The 17384-nt window shown below is 33.6% G+C and overlaps 1 protein-coding gene across 8 annotated transcripts in view; it reads left to right on the top strand.

Annotated features, from left to right (window-relative positions):
* PPP3CB (protein phosphatase 3 catalytic subunit beta) overlaps window positions 1-17384 on the top strand; it is a 53217-nt gene that overhangs the window by 12022 nt on the left and 23811 nt on the right. For all 8 annotated transcript variants that reach the window (XM_027588652.2, XM_027588663.2, XM_027588627.2 and 5 more), the window contains exons 2-9: window positions 1549-1749; window positions 2431-2555; window positions 6442-6553; window positions 8653-8798; window positions 9067-9206; window positions 9312-9389; window positions 9496-9590; window positions 12378-12503. In XM_027588652.2, the coding sequence (XP_027444453.1) occupies window positions 1549-1749; window positions 2431-2555; window positions 6442-6553; window positions 8653-8798; window positions 9067-9206; window positions 9312-9389; window positions 9496-9590; window positions 12378-12503 (1023 nt within the window). The remainder of the gene's footprint in view (window positions 1-1548; window positions 1750-2430; window positions 2556-6441; window positions 6554-8652; window positions 8799-9066; window positions 9207-9311; window positions 9390-9495; window positions 9591-12377; window positions 12504-17384) is intronic.

Here is a 17384-nt window from a genome sequence, read left to right as displayed (position 1 = left end):
TATTTAATGCTTTCTTCTGAAAGTGAAAAGTAGTGGGAATTAATATGTTCTAATGAAGAGAAGATAAGGAAGTTCAAATTTTATTTTACTAAGTGTCAAAGAAAGCAAGAGGGATTGGCGATTTCAAAGCCTTTTAGAATTGGTTGACATCCTTCTGCCTTAGTTCTCATCTCACTTCTAAAGTATTGAGTCCTTCCTAATTTGTTTTCCTGGTAAAATAGAACATGGTTATTTATTATTATTTCTCAGGTCATTGATCTAATTCTAACCCAGGCTCCTGTTTTTAGTTTTTTTGTTTAAGTTGAAATGTGAAGAAGCGGTTGGTCCTATACATTTCCAGGCTTCTGTATAATAATTGATCATTACAATGATGATTCTGAAACATCAAGAAAATATTATATCTGTATGCCCGAATATAGAGTGAGTTTTTTCTGAAACAATTTTTATTTCATAAAAGAGAGAGCTGCCTTGAGTCTATATGTAGACTCTTATTATAAATTTCTTTATTGCTTTCTTTATTTTGAAAAACAAAGTACTGTTTGGTAAAGAGCCTAAAACTACTTCAAACTGATTTTGAATGTTGGAGTCAGAGAAAAGGAATCTAATAAATTTGACAGATACATAGTAATTTTTCCTATGTACATGACCTCAAAATTGTGCTAGATACTATTGAAAATAGACCTTACAGTTTTCCATTCCATTTCACAAATACCAGTTTTAAAGAGTACAGTTGGTAATTAATATATATGGGAACTGTGACTTAGGATAAATTTGCAGTGATAGCATTTTATGTATATTCAAAAAGTGCTGTATCAAACAACTTAAATGGAAGTGAAGATGATCTGCCTTTGAAAAGAGTGTTAGATGACTCAGAAATGGCTCCAGTGATAAGGAATACACTGATGTCAAAGATGTGCATAAAGATTTTGAATGAAAGTGTTTTGTGAAACATGGAGGTAGGAGAAAAAGCAGTATTTCAAAATTATCATGATTTATTAATGTTTTTTAAATGTACATGTGCATCTAAATTAATTTAAATTGTTTAAGTAAGTATTTGACTGTTTTATCTGTATCTCTAAAAGTTTCTTTTCAAGTTGGCCAGAAAACATCACATTTAACTTTCTTAGAAACATGGTAGTTCACCTTATCTTTGGGATTTCTTTCTATTCAGGCTTATGTGGTAATAAGTTTACATTTATTGTACTTCATTAAGGTAAAGAGTGTATAATATGATTTGCGAGTTCTGCCAAAAAATGTTATGGCTTAAAGAAAACTTTAGCTATCCTGAAAGAGCTTTTAATTTTTGAGGTAGTTCATTTCTTTAATAATTTTCAACAAAGAACATGTTATTATATATAGATTAATAAAAGTATAATTTGATTACTATTTTTAGAAAACCCTTCAAAAATATTAACACCTCTATCCAATAAATAAATAAAAACTCTCCAGCTTTTCAGGTTTTACTCTTATTTACCTAGATCCATTGATTAGTTTTTATGTTACAGTATTAATAGTGATTTATTTTTTATTAATTAAAAAAAATTGCAGCTGTACCTTTTCCCCCAACACATCGCTTGACATCTGAAGAAGTATTTGATATGGATGGGATACCCAGGGTTGATGTTCTGAAGAACCACTTAGTAAAAGAAGGTCGGGTAGATGAAGAAATTGCACTTAGAATTATCAATGAGGGTGCTGCCATCCTTCGGAGAGAGAAAACCATGATAGAAGTAGAGGCTCCAATTACAGGTACACTTGTTTATGTTTTGGATATTATTTTTTTAATTATACCATTATTTAGTTGCTTGGATCTAAGGCTGTTTATTCTTCAATCTATGGTATACTAAAATAATATTACAGGGACATTATCTTGAATTTTGAAATTATTTTTTGTAATTTTGGGGGGGTTTGCCTATTTTCAATGAATAAATATGATCTTAAGTAACCTGAGAGCAGAAGTTGGTCTAATACACTTTTGTGAAGGTTTCATCAGTTGTGTTGGCCATAATTCAGTTTGATTCAACAAATTCTTATTTACTTTGCTTTCAATTATTAGGGGCAAATACCTCAGTGTCAACATAGCAGTCAGCAGAAGGTATTGCATTAGGATGGAGATTTTACTGCCACCATTATAAGTTTTGTAATCCTAAGACCTATGCTTGGCTTCCTAAAGAGGAGCTTTATAAATTTATGTGAAAATTTTGTCACTGACTACAAATTTCATTATTTTTGTTATATCTTGTTCTAGATCTTGAGCGCATGTGAACACTTGGGTACACGTCATCCCTATTACGACTCTTCATAGATTCTAACTTCCTGCCAAGACCTTTCTTGATAGAATTTACATTATTATGTAAAAGAAATTAGAATTTAAGTAAAATTTGTTATTTCAGAGGCTTTTTTTCATATCTAATAATCTTCTTGTTTCAGTGTGTGGTGACATCCATGGCCAATTTTTTGATCTGATGAAACTTTTTGAAGTAGGAGGATCACCTGCTAATACACGATACCTTTTTCTTGGTGATTATGTGGACAGAGGTTATTTTAGTATAGAGGTAATAATCATATACTATCATTTGATTTGCTTTTAAATGTTACCATAGATGATTTCCATTAATTCCTAGTAAAATAAGTTCCTTAAAGTACCTATATTGGGTTCTTTTTAATACCTCTGCTATTCTGAAGTTTTTAAGTAAAACTACTACTTATTCTCTTCTGCCTTTCAAACTATTTTATTTTCTTTGTATTACTCTGTTTATGCAATTATAATTGCCATTTTTCCCAGTGGAAATTATATGTAAACTGAGGGTTCTTTATTGTCCTGTTATCTAGTGGCCCTAAGGAGCTAGTGCTATTTATCTCTCTTGCCCCTATAGGCATTACCCCATATGAGAAAAAGATTAATTGAATTTTCTCTGATTAAATAAAACATACTATAATACTTTTAAGGCTTAAACTCTAGTGCTTCTGTCTACCTTTTATAGCTATTAAGACCCAAGTCTTTGTGTGTTGTGAAAGTATTCATTTCTTTTAAAAAACTTAAGAGGCATTAAAATGACCTGTTGATCATTACTTAACAGCACATGGTTCTTTTTGCTCCTTTTATTTCTCTAATTATATAAATAAAATAAGGTAAATATAGAACTATTTGAATTTTCTAATATATGCATTTCTCTTTTTTATTTTTTAATTTTTTATTGTTATGTTAATCACCATATTAGTTTTTGATGTAGTGTTCCATGATTCATTGTTTGTGCATAACACCCAGTGCTCCATGCAGAATGTGCCCTCTTTAATACCCATCACCAGGCTAACCCATCCCCCCACCCTCCTCCCCTCTAGAACCCTCAGTTTGTTTTTCAGAGTCCATCGTCTCTCATGGTTCGTCTCTCCCTCTGACTTACTCCCCTTCATTCTTCCCCTCCTGCTATCTTCTTCTTTTTCTTTTTTCGTAACATATGTTGCATTATTTGTTTCAGAAGTACAGATCTGTGATTCAACAGTCTTGCACAATTCACAGCGCTCACCATAGCACATACCCTTCCCAATGTCTATCACCCAGCCACCCCATCCCTCCCACCCCCCACCACTCCAGCAACGCTCAGTTTGCATTTCTCTTTTTTTAAATGAAAATGTGGCCATATTATAATGTTGTTCTATAACTTGCTTTTTTTCATATATCCCTATACTGTGATGTCTTTCCAGGTCAGTATATATAAATTTATAGCATTTTTAATAGCCACATTGTATTCTATTGAATAAACAAACCACAGTTAATTATTGTTAGACACTTAAAGTGTTCTTAATTTTTTAGCATTACAATGATGCTTCAGTGAGTAAGCTTATTTATACATCTTTGCATACTTGCTAAATTATTTCTGTGGGGCAGATTCTTGGAGGTAAAATTGCTGGATAAAAGCTCTACAAATAGATACTTGTGTTGAGTATTTACTATGTTCCAAGCATATTCTAAGCACTTAACACACATTGATTAATTAAATCTTCACAACATTATAAGGTAAGCACTGTTATTTTATCCATTTTATAGATGAGGAAACTGAGGCTTGGAGAAGTTAAATAGCTTCCCCAAAGACACATTTTTAGTAAGCAGTGCAGCCAGTCTTATTCTAAGCCTGTATTTTTTTTTTTTTAAGATTTTATTTATTTTTATCTTTAGAGAGAGAGCAAACAAGGGGGAGGGCAGAGGGAAAGGGAGAGAGAGGATCTCTGGCAGACTCCACACTGAGCATGGAGCCTGATGGGGGGTTCCATCTCATGACCCTGAGATCATGACCTGAGCTGAAATCAGGAGTCAGTCACTTAACCGACTGAGCCATCCAGGCACCTCGTTAGCCTGTACTCTTAAACACCTTTCCCAGTAGATAATTGAATCTTTACTTGGTGAATTTCCAGCTGGTTCCCGTTGTTTATATCCCCTTCTCCAGTATTTTTAACCTCCTTTCTCAGGTATGCTAGGATTCATAGTAGGAAAGAAGTTCAGGGCTCTGTGCACTCAAATTCCCTAAGGAATTTTGTTACCTCTGAGTTGTTCTTCCTTTATTCATAGCTTCATCGTTACTCACCTCAAACTTTCCTCAAAGCTTCAAGGAAACCAGAATAATGGCCCTTCTTAACAAAAAAGATAGAGGGCTTTGACAAAAACAGTAAAATGAACAATTTTAGGAAACTTATTGGTAACTAAGCATATTGGTGTGTATGCCCTTGTATTGGAGTGTTTTATGGCTGACTCTTTTAATATCTTTTTTTTTAAAAGATTTTATTTATTTATTTGACAGAGAGAGACACAGCGGGAGAGGGGACACAAGCAGGGGAGTGGGAGAGGGAGCAGTGAGAGAGGGGACACAAGCAGGGGGAGTGGGAGAGGGGGGAACAGGCTTCCTGCCCAGCAGGGAGCCTGATGCGGGGCTTGATCCTAAGACCCTGGGATCATGACCTGAGCTGAAGGCAGACACTTAATGACTGAGCCACCTAGGCACCCCGTGGCTGACTCTTTTAATAGATTTTATTGTTACAAAAGGAAAATAGAATCAAAGAATAATCAAGAATCAAAGATAAAGAATCAAAATAAGCAAAAAAGAGAGGCAGAGTTTAATAAGTATTTCCCTGACTTAATTTCTTTTTTTTCCTTATGAATAAAATGAAGGTGTGAATAGTTAACATTTTAATATACCTTAACTTGTTAAAAATAAAATTTGTTTTCTTTTTGTATATAATTCTATAAACCAAGCTAATTTCCATATGAAGTATCTTTCCTTTTTTTTTTAAGATTTTATTTCTTTATTAGAGAGAGAGCACAAGCATGAGTAGGGGGAGGGGGAGGGGCAGAGGCAGAGGGAGACAGAGAATCCCAAGCAGAGTCCATGCTTGGCGTGGAGCCTAACTTGGAGCTTATCGATCCCATGACCCTGAGATCTCAACCTGAGCTGAAATCAAGAGTCAGACGCTTAACTGACTGAGACACCCAGGTGCCCCAATTTCCTTTTTTTTTTTTTAACCAAATAAGTAAAATGTGAGTTTCTTATGTTAAATCTATTTAGAGGGGTACCTGGCTGGCTCAGTCGGTAGAGCATGTGACTCTTGTTCTTGGGGTTGTGAGTTTAAGCCCCATGTTGGGTATAGAGATTGCTTAAAAATAAATCTTAAAAAACATAATGTAAATCTATTTAGAGAAAAGCATCTGCTACACTGTTTGCTTTAATATTCTTCTGATTTAAAAAATTATACTTTCTTTGAATCAGTTTAGATAATAAGCACCTACCTCATGTAAGGCAACAAGCATAACCAACAAAATAAACATAAAACATCCTATTGCCTTCATAAGGCAGCGTGGCATAATGCTTAAGATTCAGAGGATCAGAACCCTGTCTCCATTACTTAAAAGTTCTGTGATTTCAGACAAGTTACTTGAACTCTTTGCTTCAGTTTCCTTGTTTGTAAAATAGAGATAATACTACATACTTCATAGGGTTGTTTGAGGAATAAACAAGCAGTATTAAATACATGGCGCTTGATACATTGTAAGTACTCAATAAATGGTCCATGCTATTATTTTTGACATTATTATTATTTTATTTATTGATATACCTAAGAAGGACACCATTCTGCTAATTGTTTTTATAGCAAACAATCTGTAAATATAAAGTAATTTAATAAATTGTTTGACTCATTCATTCAACAAATATTTACTACTTTTCTGCTGTTTGCTAGGTACTTTTCTAGGAGTGGAGGATGAGAAGTGAATAAGATGACAAAGTCCCTGATTTCATGGAGCTTATATTTTAGTAAAGGACAAAGAGAAAAAGGTAGTAAAGAGTAATAGAGATTGTAAGGACAATAGGGTCAGAGAAAAGGAGCAAATATGAAACAACTTAGTGAAATAAAAATAAAAGATAAATTCATTCAAAATGTTTTCTTTTGCAGTGTGTCTTATATTTATGGGTCCTGAAGATTCTTTACCCAAGCACATTATTTCTCCTGAGAGGCAATCATGAATGCAGACACCTTACTGAATATTTTACCTTTAAGCAGGAATGTGAGTACTTTCATGAGAAATATTTTCATTTCCTCAGTATTCTTGTGAAGTGATATGGATAGTAAGACTTTACAGTGTAACATACAAGAACAGATTTTGTGTCCAAACATATAAAGCTTTGAGGATTATTGTCAAGAGTTCTCTAGTGTTTAATGGTGTTGTATTCAGACGTTTTCATTTCAGTGTTTCCTATTAAGTTTGATTTTATAGATATATTTAGAAATGGTTTTGAGTTTTTCATATAGCTTTAATGTTTAAGTGATTTTTTTTTCTAACAGGAAGAATAAAAACCAAAAGGAAAAAAATTGTTGTTGTTGCATTGGAGATTTTTGTCCCCCAATATTGAAGCTCTCCCATGAAGATTCTTAAGTTACTCATCCTGTCATCATTGCAGATTGTTTCAAACATGCTATTAATGAAATGAAATTCTTAACGTACAATGTTTACCCCATTTCTCTCTTAAATTATTGTGGCAATGGCAATCCAATAACCAGAAGCCACAGTATTATATAGAGCAGTATTTGACCTTTTTTCACATCTCTTAACTTAATATTATTAAGTTGATATTCACAACTATATTAAGTCGTAGAGTTAAGTTCTAAAAATAGAAATAATTTTAGAATTATGGAGACCCAAACATGATCCAGTAAAGATCATATTACTAGAGACTTCCAGTAAAAGGAGAAAAATATAGTGGTGAGTAATGGCAAAGGGCACAAAGTCCTATAACTTCAAGGATCAGGTGGGTAACCTAAATGAATAGGTTATGAGTAATAACATAATAAAAAATAAAATAATAAAATAGTAAAAAATAAAGTAATAAATGAATAAAAGATGCGGCCTGGAAAGTGCATACTTGACCTAAAAGCAATCAATTTACAATTTTTATTAAGCCACAGTGCTGGAAAACAGGTCTGTTAGCAGACTACCAGTTTAGAACCTCTGGTTGCTGGATATAGATTTTCTCATATTTGTGTTTTTTTTTTAAGATTTTATTTATTTATTTGAGAGAGAGTACGAGAGAGAGAACAGGAGCAGGGGGGAGGGGCAGAAGGAGATGGAGAAGCAACTTCATGCCGAGCAGGGACCCCGCGATGTGGGACTGGATCCCAGGGTGACCTGAGCCAAAGGCAGACACTTAATGAACTGAGCCACCCAGGCGCCCCAGATTTTCTCATATTTGAATGTTAAAATACTAAAAAGGGGAAAAGAAACTAAGCGCTTTTTTTCTTTAGATAATTAATAAAACAAACTACTCACCAAAATTACAGCAAAAATGTAAAATAGCCAGGAATTTTAAACATACAAACGAACAAAGGGATGTGTATGATAATCTCCTTAAAAGTAAATGACAGTTGGATTTGGTGGAGTTTTGTCTCTCTTGTGTTAGTTTGGCTTCATGCTTCACTGTCCATTTTAAGCATTCATTGTAGACCAGAGGAACCCCTCTGTTCTTCCAGCATATGAATAAGATATCTTCTTTTCTTTTTTCTTAATTGGGTGGACCTTGAGTTTTGTTGTGATGATGATGTAGTAGTCTTGTCTGTAACAATAAAGTAGTCACTGACTCTTAGAATAAAATAAAGTATTAAAACAGCTTTAAGTATAGTTCTAGTTTAGCTTTACTTGGCCTATAAAGGTAAAGGGTTGAGCTGTTTTTAGAGATTTGACTTACTTACTTTAAGTAATATTTTATGATCTGCTGCATACCCAAAGTAAATTTAGAGACAGCAAATATTTTGTCTTCATAAGACCAATAAGATTGCCTATTTTATTGATTTTAACAGGGCAAGATGCTTGCCTTTTAAATAAAAATTATATACAGTAAAATTCACTCTGTTTAGTTCTGAGTTTTGACAAATGCATAGAACTGCCAACTGCCACAGTCATGATACAGAAAAGTTTCATCATCCCATAAATTCCTTCTTGCTGTCTTTTTATAATCACCCCCATACCCACTGTCAACCCCTGGCTACCACTTGGCTGTTTTCTGTGTCTGTAGTTTTCTTGCCTTGGTTTTAATAGTCAATTTATGTATCTATCTATCTTCAAAATGATAAACTAGTAATGTGATTATCAATTATTTTTTCTTTTTCTAGGTAAAATTAAATATTCAGAAAGAGTCTATGAAGCTTGTATGGAAGCTTTTGATAGTCTGCCTCTTGCTGCACTTTTAAATCAACAATTTCTTTGTGTTCATGGTGGACTTTCACCAGAAATACACACACTGGATGATATTAGGAGAGTGAGTATATATTGTAGTTCCAAGATTGATTCCTATTTACAGTACTTTGTTGGGTAGAGAGTAGAAGCTTTAAACTCCTCTTTACTGCCAAGATTAGGTAATGGTAAAAATTAATATACTGATATTTTAAGGAAATATCTTCTAACCATTCAGAACAATGTAGTATGGACAGTATTCAAAGTTGGTACCACTTTCCTGTGTCCATTCTGTTCTCACTTTTTGACAAGTTATTTCTGTTCTTTGTTTCTTTCTTTTCTTTCTTTCACAGTTAGATAGATTCAAAGAGCCACCTGCATTTGGACCAATGTGTGACTTGTTATGGTCCGATCCTTCTGAAGATTTTGGAAATGAAAAATCACAGGAACATTTTAGTCACAATACAGTTCGAGGATGTTCTTATTTTTATAAGTAAGGAAAAATATCCAAGATTAAACACATTTTAGTTGTTAAAATAGCATATGTTTCGTGTAGAAAATCATTATTTTACTTAATTTACTTTTTTTCCCCCCACAGCTATCCAGCAGTGTGTGAATTTTTGCAAAACAATAATTTGTTATCGATTATTAGAGCTCATGAAGCTCAAGATGCAGGGTAAGAATTCTGTTTCCCTGACCCAAATTAACACCTTATGTACAAATCAAACTTAGTAACTCATGATTGATGCTTTACGATGCATATTAAGCTATTTGTTTTACAGCTATAGAATGTACAGAAAAAGTCAAACTACAGGGTTCCCTTCATTAATAACAATTTTTTCGGCACCTAATTACTTAGATGTCTACAATAATAAAGGTAAGATGTTGTTGATAAAAAAAATTGTTAAACAACTTAGCGTTTTAATTGACTTATTTTTTTTAAAATAATAGAAAAAAGGCATTGTTTGAAACTGTATTTATCCAAATCTCATTATAAAAAAGTGTAAGATATAAGGGAGGGGAGAGAACAAGAAATAAAAATATAAAAATCCAAAATGTGAAACTTAAATCATATGTAACCATTCTACAACTTGGCAGTCATAGAAGCTACCTTACTGAAAAATATTCTGAATTAAGTCAAGAAACCAAACATGATTTTCTCAAACTCCCCTTTCTTAAATCTTTCCCCTTATAATCAAGAGAATGTTTTCTTGTTTGCATAAAGCTGCTGCTGCTTTGACCATTTCGTGTATTGGCACTGTATAGTTAATTTAGTTTATCATGTTTCTTGTTTTTTCTTCACTGATCTAGGTTCTTATTCCCTTTCTTATTCCCTCCTTTTACCTCCACAGTCTTATCATTGCCCCCTGAAGATTAAAAGTTGAACCTTCTTTGATCAGTTCACTCTGACCTCCTTTCAGGGATATATTCCTCCCTTTCTTTTCTTTTTACTGTTCTTTCTTCCTTTTTTCTTACATCTTGTTTCTTTACTTGCTGTTCCACCTGCTTCCATTCCCTTTCCTTCTGTCCAGATTTGATCTGTTTATAATAATTTGGTTTCATTTAACTTTGAACATAGCTTATTGACAGATAATGCCAAAGGATCTTAATTTAGTTAAGTGTGTGCCAAGGAAATTGAAGATGAGCTTGGGTATGTTTACGTAGCACACATTTTCAGAAGAGGAAATTAAGAAGCCATCTCCTATTCCGTCTTGATATGTCTGGAATTCAGTTACTGTGCCATAGTTTCCAGGGTCACTGGAGCAGATGTGCCAGGAGGAAAGAACAGAAGGTTAAAGACTTTTAAAAGTATTAGAGAGATAATGAGGTCATTGCTAAATATGGGTCATGGAGTTCAAAAGAGGAACAGAAGAGTTTTTTTTTTTTTTTTTAATTATTTGAGATGATGGTTAAAAGACTAAAACATTTGCCTGAGATCAAATGGTAGCATGCTAAATAACTTTGATACAGAGTATGTTACAAAAACTTAATACTATATTAATTACCAAAAAAACCATACCTTGACTGAGTTGCTCATCTTCAGAAGCTAGTATCAGTGCAGCCTTTAAGGATTATGCCAATGCTAAAATATTCTTTTAAATTATAGTTTGGTTTATAAATTTCAGAACTTCTAGAGAAGTTACCTAATGATGTGTGGCTTCATTTTTGAGGAGAATGTATCTAAGTTTTGACTCTGTTCTTAAGAACAGAATAGAGTGCTACATTTAACCTCCTACCAGTGCTCTAATACCTCACCTATGACCTCCCCTTGTCAGTATTACAGGATCTAGTGTTCAGTGCTCAGTTGATTGTCTTATTGGTTGTCCTCTGTTAGTTTGATTTAGGGGGTTTTAAGGGATCACTTTTCTGAGTATTCAGAAAAGAAACTCAAACCATTGAATCTGTCTTGTCAAAATCAAATGTCTCTTGGTAGTGATTAGTCTGTACATAGTGTTAATGATTTGAGTGCTTACATGGTATGGATATGTTTGTAATGTTTCATTTCATCTCTAAGGCAATTTTCTAGATTCTCTCTCTCTTTTGTTTTAAAGCTGAAAACTTGATATCATTCCTTAATTTCTGAGGCCAAATTTAAAATACTTTTATTCCATAAGGGAAACAAGCATATTACTTGTGACTTTGTATAAGCCAGAATCCCAAGTCTTGGAATTTAATATCTGCATTTTCATGCTTTCATTAAAATGGAAAAAAATAACCACATAATTATTATAATATCTACAAAGCATTTTATACTTTTATATACCTTCATGTGAATATATTCTCTGATCATAAAACAAACTTCTGAGGTAGTTAGGGTGGACATATTATATGGTTCTATTTTATAAATGAGAAACAGATTAGTTAAATAATTTACCAAGCATTGCAAAGCTAGTATGTGCTGGAGCTTAGATTGGAATCTAGTCCATCTAACCCACTATTCTAGAAAATAATATAACCAGTGGCTGAAATCTATGTAGTTAATTTAAGATATTATTCTTTTTAATGTTTTGAAACAATAGAAAGATACCTGAAATTGAGATGAGTCTGTTACCTTTGGGTTATTTGATTATAATATGTTCTTTTTGGTATTTTAATGGAATTTTTTCTAAATGAAATAAAATATTTCTTTGTTGTAGTTTCAGTTGATTTCCCATATTAAATGAAATAAATACATTCAGACAGTCATGAGGAACTGCTTTTTTTCTGGGTTTGTTTTGTTTTTTTGTTTTTTGCTTCATTACCATCAGCTATCCTTTTCAGGTTGCCTGTAATGAAAAAGATCCTCTTAAATTCCTTCAACTTGTATGAACTTTAAACCTAGAAAATTGCTCATTGCCATTCTGTGTTTCCTCTAATAATTGAGTTTTCACAATTTTGGATATAGTAAAAGTGCATGTTTGTCATTGAATTATAAAGTAAAACATTCTAGAAATCTGGAAATTTCATTAATAAGTATAGATCTGACGAAGCTCTACATAAAAGTGTGTTAAAAACAAAAATGTGTTATTACTAAAAATTTGTTCCTATCTCCCTTTACTAGTCCTCATTCAACTCACACCTTGATTCCCCACTCCTTTAAAACAGTGTTTTTTTGCTTTTATGTGTTTTAGAGTTTTGGAGCTAAAGACAAATTGTTACATTCACATTCAAACTTACCTTACAGCTGCTGTATTAAAGTATGAAAATAATGTGATGAATATTCGACAGTTTAACTGTTCTCCACATCCTTACTGGTTGCCCAATTTTATGGATGTCTTCACATGGTCTTTACCATTTGTTGGAGAAAAAGGTATGATTCTTATTTTTTTTTTAATGTTTTATTACTGTCACATTTACTCCAGTTTATTATCGGAGGCACATACTTGTTAAAGGAAACTGAAGTCTAGTTTCACTATGGGTTCAGCTCTACTTGTGTCAGTGGGTGTGGTTACGAGAGCCTCAAAGATATTTTGGTTAGCTGTTTATAGCCCCCATGTGAGGGTGTCTGGGGGACTGGGAGAAGACTTATAAATAGCTTGATGTTGTCTTCAGCTGTTGGGTTTTCTTTCTGTTTTTCTTTAGCTTAAATCTTTTATGAAGGAATGGAGGGATAGCTTTGCTTTGGAATGGACACTTTTGCACATTTTAACGCCACTATTGGGGGATGTCAAAGTAATTTATGAGAGAATTTAATAGCCCTAGTTTTGGGCAATGTTAGTCATAGCGGTTCTATACTCTGAGAGAAATGATAAAGAGAAGTTCAGGTTTAAACCTAATATTTCTTCTCCTCTATTAAAAACATGTATACAAATTTAGTGGTAATGCTTTCTGATAATTTCCAATAATAATATATTAGTATATACTTAATAGGCTTTTTAAGAGAACATAAATGCTATTTAAGAAATTTCATTTTTTTCCCTAGTTGTATAGGATTCTTAGGATTTTCTTACTTCATCACATTCTTCTTTTCCATTTTAGTGTTAATTTTTCCACAAGGTAATGCCTCAGTTTCCATATGTGGAAAATAAGAATATGAGAATACAGACATGATTGTAAAACATTTTGTTCTATATTTCTCTCTATTTTTTCTCACCTCTTCCGTGTTACAAAATGTTCCTTTCTCTTGGGGATATGTTATTTCTGCCAACGCAATTTTGGGTTCTAAAATACAGAGTTAATACTTAAACTGTGTATGTTAAACAGATTTTTTGAAGGTTGCCTTTGGTCTTCATCAGTTACTCAGTAGGTCAACATTAAGCTAATATGGAGATAGAATTACCCACTTTAGCATTTGAGAAGGGGGCCAGTAAAGGGCTTAGGTGCAAGGGATGCATTACACTTATAACCTTCTATCTTTGGTATATGAGAAATAGTTCAATCATAGCATCATCGGGCTAAAGGGAATTTAAGAATTCATCTTGCTCATTCTCCTGCCTTCAGGCTAGACTGCAACTCAGCTATTTTAATGTAATATAAGTGGGGTGGGGGTGGAAAGAAAGGGGGATGATAAAGAGGAAAATGGACATTTCTTAGATTCTAATTTGATTCTCAAAAGGAAATATTTCAGTATTACTGGTCTGATGTGCTATGAGTGTTTAAACAAGGAAATAAATAGAGATAATAGCTTTTCTCAACTAGTACCCCTATCAAAAACCGGGACATCATAGAATTTTAGAACTAATAGTGAACTTAATAATCATGTAGTCTGGCTCCTTATGAGAGATGACAAAATTTAATCTAGTTTCTTTGGATCTCTCATAAGTGAAGATGGAGAATCAGTAGGTTTCTATCCGTTCCTACATTTGAAGTCTGCTACTAAGTAATCTTTTGTTCTTTTTTGCCACTCTAAATCATAAGATGAGGAAGTATTCAAACCTTTTGACCAGTGTTGTTTTTTTCCTGTGGATCTTCTCCAAATTATTCATGTCTTTCTAAAAATGTGAAGATTTGAACATTATACGCAAATAGAAAGAATCCTAACCAGTGTTGAGCACAGTAAGATTTTTTCAAACTCTGCATATTTTTTCCATTTTAATACCTGTTGGCTGTTTATATAGCCTAACTATTTGATTCTAATGAAAATTTTCTTTTGTTGTGAATAGCAGCAAATGACATCTCATTTGTTCCACTTTGAAAAACCCAGTTTGACTCTGATCTAGTCTCTGAGAAGCAACTAACCTAAGCCAGAGGCTTCCTTAGAGGCCGATTTAATCCTAAAGTTAGATGAAATCTGTGGTTTTTTAACCTTTTAGGGGCTTTGCTTTTTTTAAAGATTTATTTATTTGAGAGAAAGAGTGCGCTCGAGGGTGCACGTGCGCGAGTTCGGGGAGGGGCAGGGGGAGAGAATCCTCAAGCAGACTGCTCAGTGTGGAGCTTGTTGTGGGGCTGGATCTCATAACCCTGAGATCATGACCTGAGCTGAAATCAAGAGTTAGATGCTTAACTGACTGAGCCACCCAGGCGCCCCTGGGCCTTTTTATTTCTTAAAAAAAAAAATCCTGTGTTGGAAAATTTCCAACATACACAAAGGCAGAGTGAATAATATGATGAATTGCTGTGTACCAATTACTCAGCTTCAACAGTTATCAAATTATGGCCAATGTTGTGTCATTTATATCTCCATCCACTACTCCCCACCCCAGACTTTAATTATTTTGGGTCATAGTTCAGCTATTTCTTTTGTAGCTATAAATATTTTAGAATGACTTTCTAAAAGGTAAGAACTCTTATTATTAAAGTAACTACACAAAAACTTTTATTAATTTGTAACACATACCCTTTTGAGAATGTGATGAAAGTTATGGACTTTTGCCCCAGAAAATTTCATGTACAAATATATGTACATTTGTACATAAACGTAACATTTTCACAATGCTTGTAGATCTGAAGTGATTTGGTAACCCCCCTCAGGTTTACTGGCCCCAGTTTAAGAACTCTGTTCTAGAGGGTCCAATATAGTGTGATCTTCCATAGAAGGTCATACATGTAAGATTTATTCATTTAGTAGATTTTTTTTTTTTGAAAGTCTGTTTTATTCAAGTTACTAAGGATACAAAAACACAAGTGAGCTATAGGTCTTTGCAGATTAATAGAGGACTTAAGATACATAAATAATAACAAAATGTAATATTAAATGAGTAGTCCTAGAGAAACATAGTTTTATAAGAATTGAGAATAGGGGTAGATTATATTTGTCAGAGGGATCAAAGTAGCATTTGAACCAAGGCTTGAAGAATGGTGGAATTGGAATTATGCTGGTAGATACGGGCAAGAGAATTCTAGGTAAGAGAACTTACTAAGCCTGAGACAGAAAGTAAGAGAGCATAAGACCATTAACAAATGTTGTTGAGGGGTTCAGATTGATTTACAGTTAAGATGTATGAAGGACAGTAATAGAAAAAGAATGAAAACTTAAGTCAGGGCTAGATCATGAGGATCTTGATCACAATACAAAGAATTTGGAACTTTGATAAATGGTGGGAATCCACTGAAACAGAATATAACCATGATAGTCATTTAGAAAAATTGATGAAATGGACTAGAAGAAAGACTAGAAATTGGGAGACCTGTTATGAAGCTCCATCAAGAGTCAAGTGGAAATATAATGAAGTCCTGGTAGCATTAGAAATAGAGAGCAGGGGAGAAGTAAAGAGGTAAAATCAGTAAGACAAACAAGATTGCACGTTGCAGGGGAGGGAATGGTTGAAGATGACTTGGATATTTTGAGTCAGGTGACGATATTGCCATTAACACTCTGATGAAAACCTGTTATTTTAGCTACCCCTCACTCCAGTTGTAGCTGCTCTTGATCTTCATTGGGATTGCTTGGCCTTTGACCATGTCATTTTCTTATTAGTCAGATCCCTCCTCACCTCTCTTCTTAACACACCTTCAAACTCCTTTCTCTCTTTTTTTTCTATTTCATTTATCTTATAAATTTTAGCCCCAGTAAATGCAACCATCCATTTTCTCCATTCTCATAGCCAGGGTGTAGAGAACTGCCTAGAGATATTTATACAGCCTTTGATTGCTAGCATTGGCTGGGCTCTCGATAGTACCCAAAAATTCTTTGTGTCACTAGTCTTCTTCCTTTTCTCTTAGGATATATTCTCAATTTAATTTTTTTTTCTCTTAAACATTCTTTTTGTAGCCACTTCCCTCACTCTCAGAGGAAACATATACCGCTAGTGGGAGCTTTCTCTGTTTACTGTTCCCCTGCTTTATAAACTGCATTCATCTTGAATTCTTGTCTTGTTGAGGAGGTGACCCTTCCATCCAAGGCTTCTAACTTGACTCTGGATTCCATTGTGCTTCTACTTTTTCAGGAAACTTGCTTCATCTGTTAGATCTTCTGTCTTCAAACTCTCTCTACTAAGTTCTTTTATAAATTGTTCAAATCCATCTGATCTTTATTTTAAAGATAAATAACATTTCCCCCATTTGTTATCTTTCCTTGGCTGCTACTATGCTATTACTCTCTTGCCTTTCCTTCAGAGGATGAAAAGTACTATATGCTTAAAAGCTACTGTATATTATTCATAAATGACTTCTGGTATCTTTGAAGATAAACCTTAACTGCCACACAATGTCTTTGGACCTTCCCTACTTTATCTTCAGCCTCATTTCTTTCCTTCTTATCTTAGTCTCTGTGTTCTAACCATAACACAGCATAACCGATTCCTTGAAAATGTTATGCTCAATTAAGTTTCATGCCTTCATATTTTGTCTTTATTTTTTCATAAGTTTTACTGAGATATAATTTACATCCCATATAGTTAACCTGTTTAAATCCTACAATTCATTGGTTTTTAGTATATTCGTGGAGTTGTGCGATGATCATTATAGTCGTTTTTGAAACATTTTCATTATCCTCCCCAAGAAACCCTGTGTCCATTAGCAGTTACTCCCCATTTCCTCCTGTCTCTCCTTGCTGGCCCTAGGCAACCATTAATCTATTTTCTACCTCCATAGATTTGCATAATCTGGACATTTCATATAATTGGAATCATATAATTTGTGATCTTTTGTGACTAGCATCTTTCTATAATGTTTTCAAGGTTTATCCATGTTGTAGCATGAATTAGTACTTCATTCCTTTTTGTGACCAAATAATATTCTATCGTATGGATATACCACTTTTTAAAAAAATTTTATTTTGGGTAGGGAGGGTAAAGAAAAGCTTATTTTAATT

The sequence above is a fragment of the Zalophus californianus genome, chromosome 15 (genome assembly GCF_009762305.2).
Source record: "Zalophus californianus isolate mZalCal1 chromosome 15, mZalCal1.pri.v2, whole genome shotgun sequence".
NCBI classification, from domain to species: domain Eukaryota; kingdom Metazoa; phylum Chordata; class Mammalia; order Carnivora; family Otariidae; genus Zalophus; species Zalophus californianus.
This window is presented reverse-complemented; position numbering and strand designations above follow the sequence as displayed.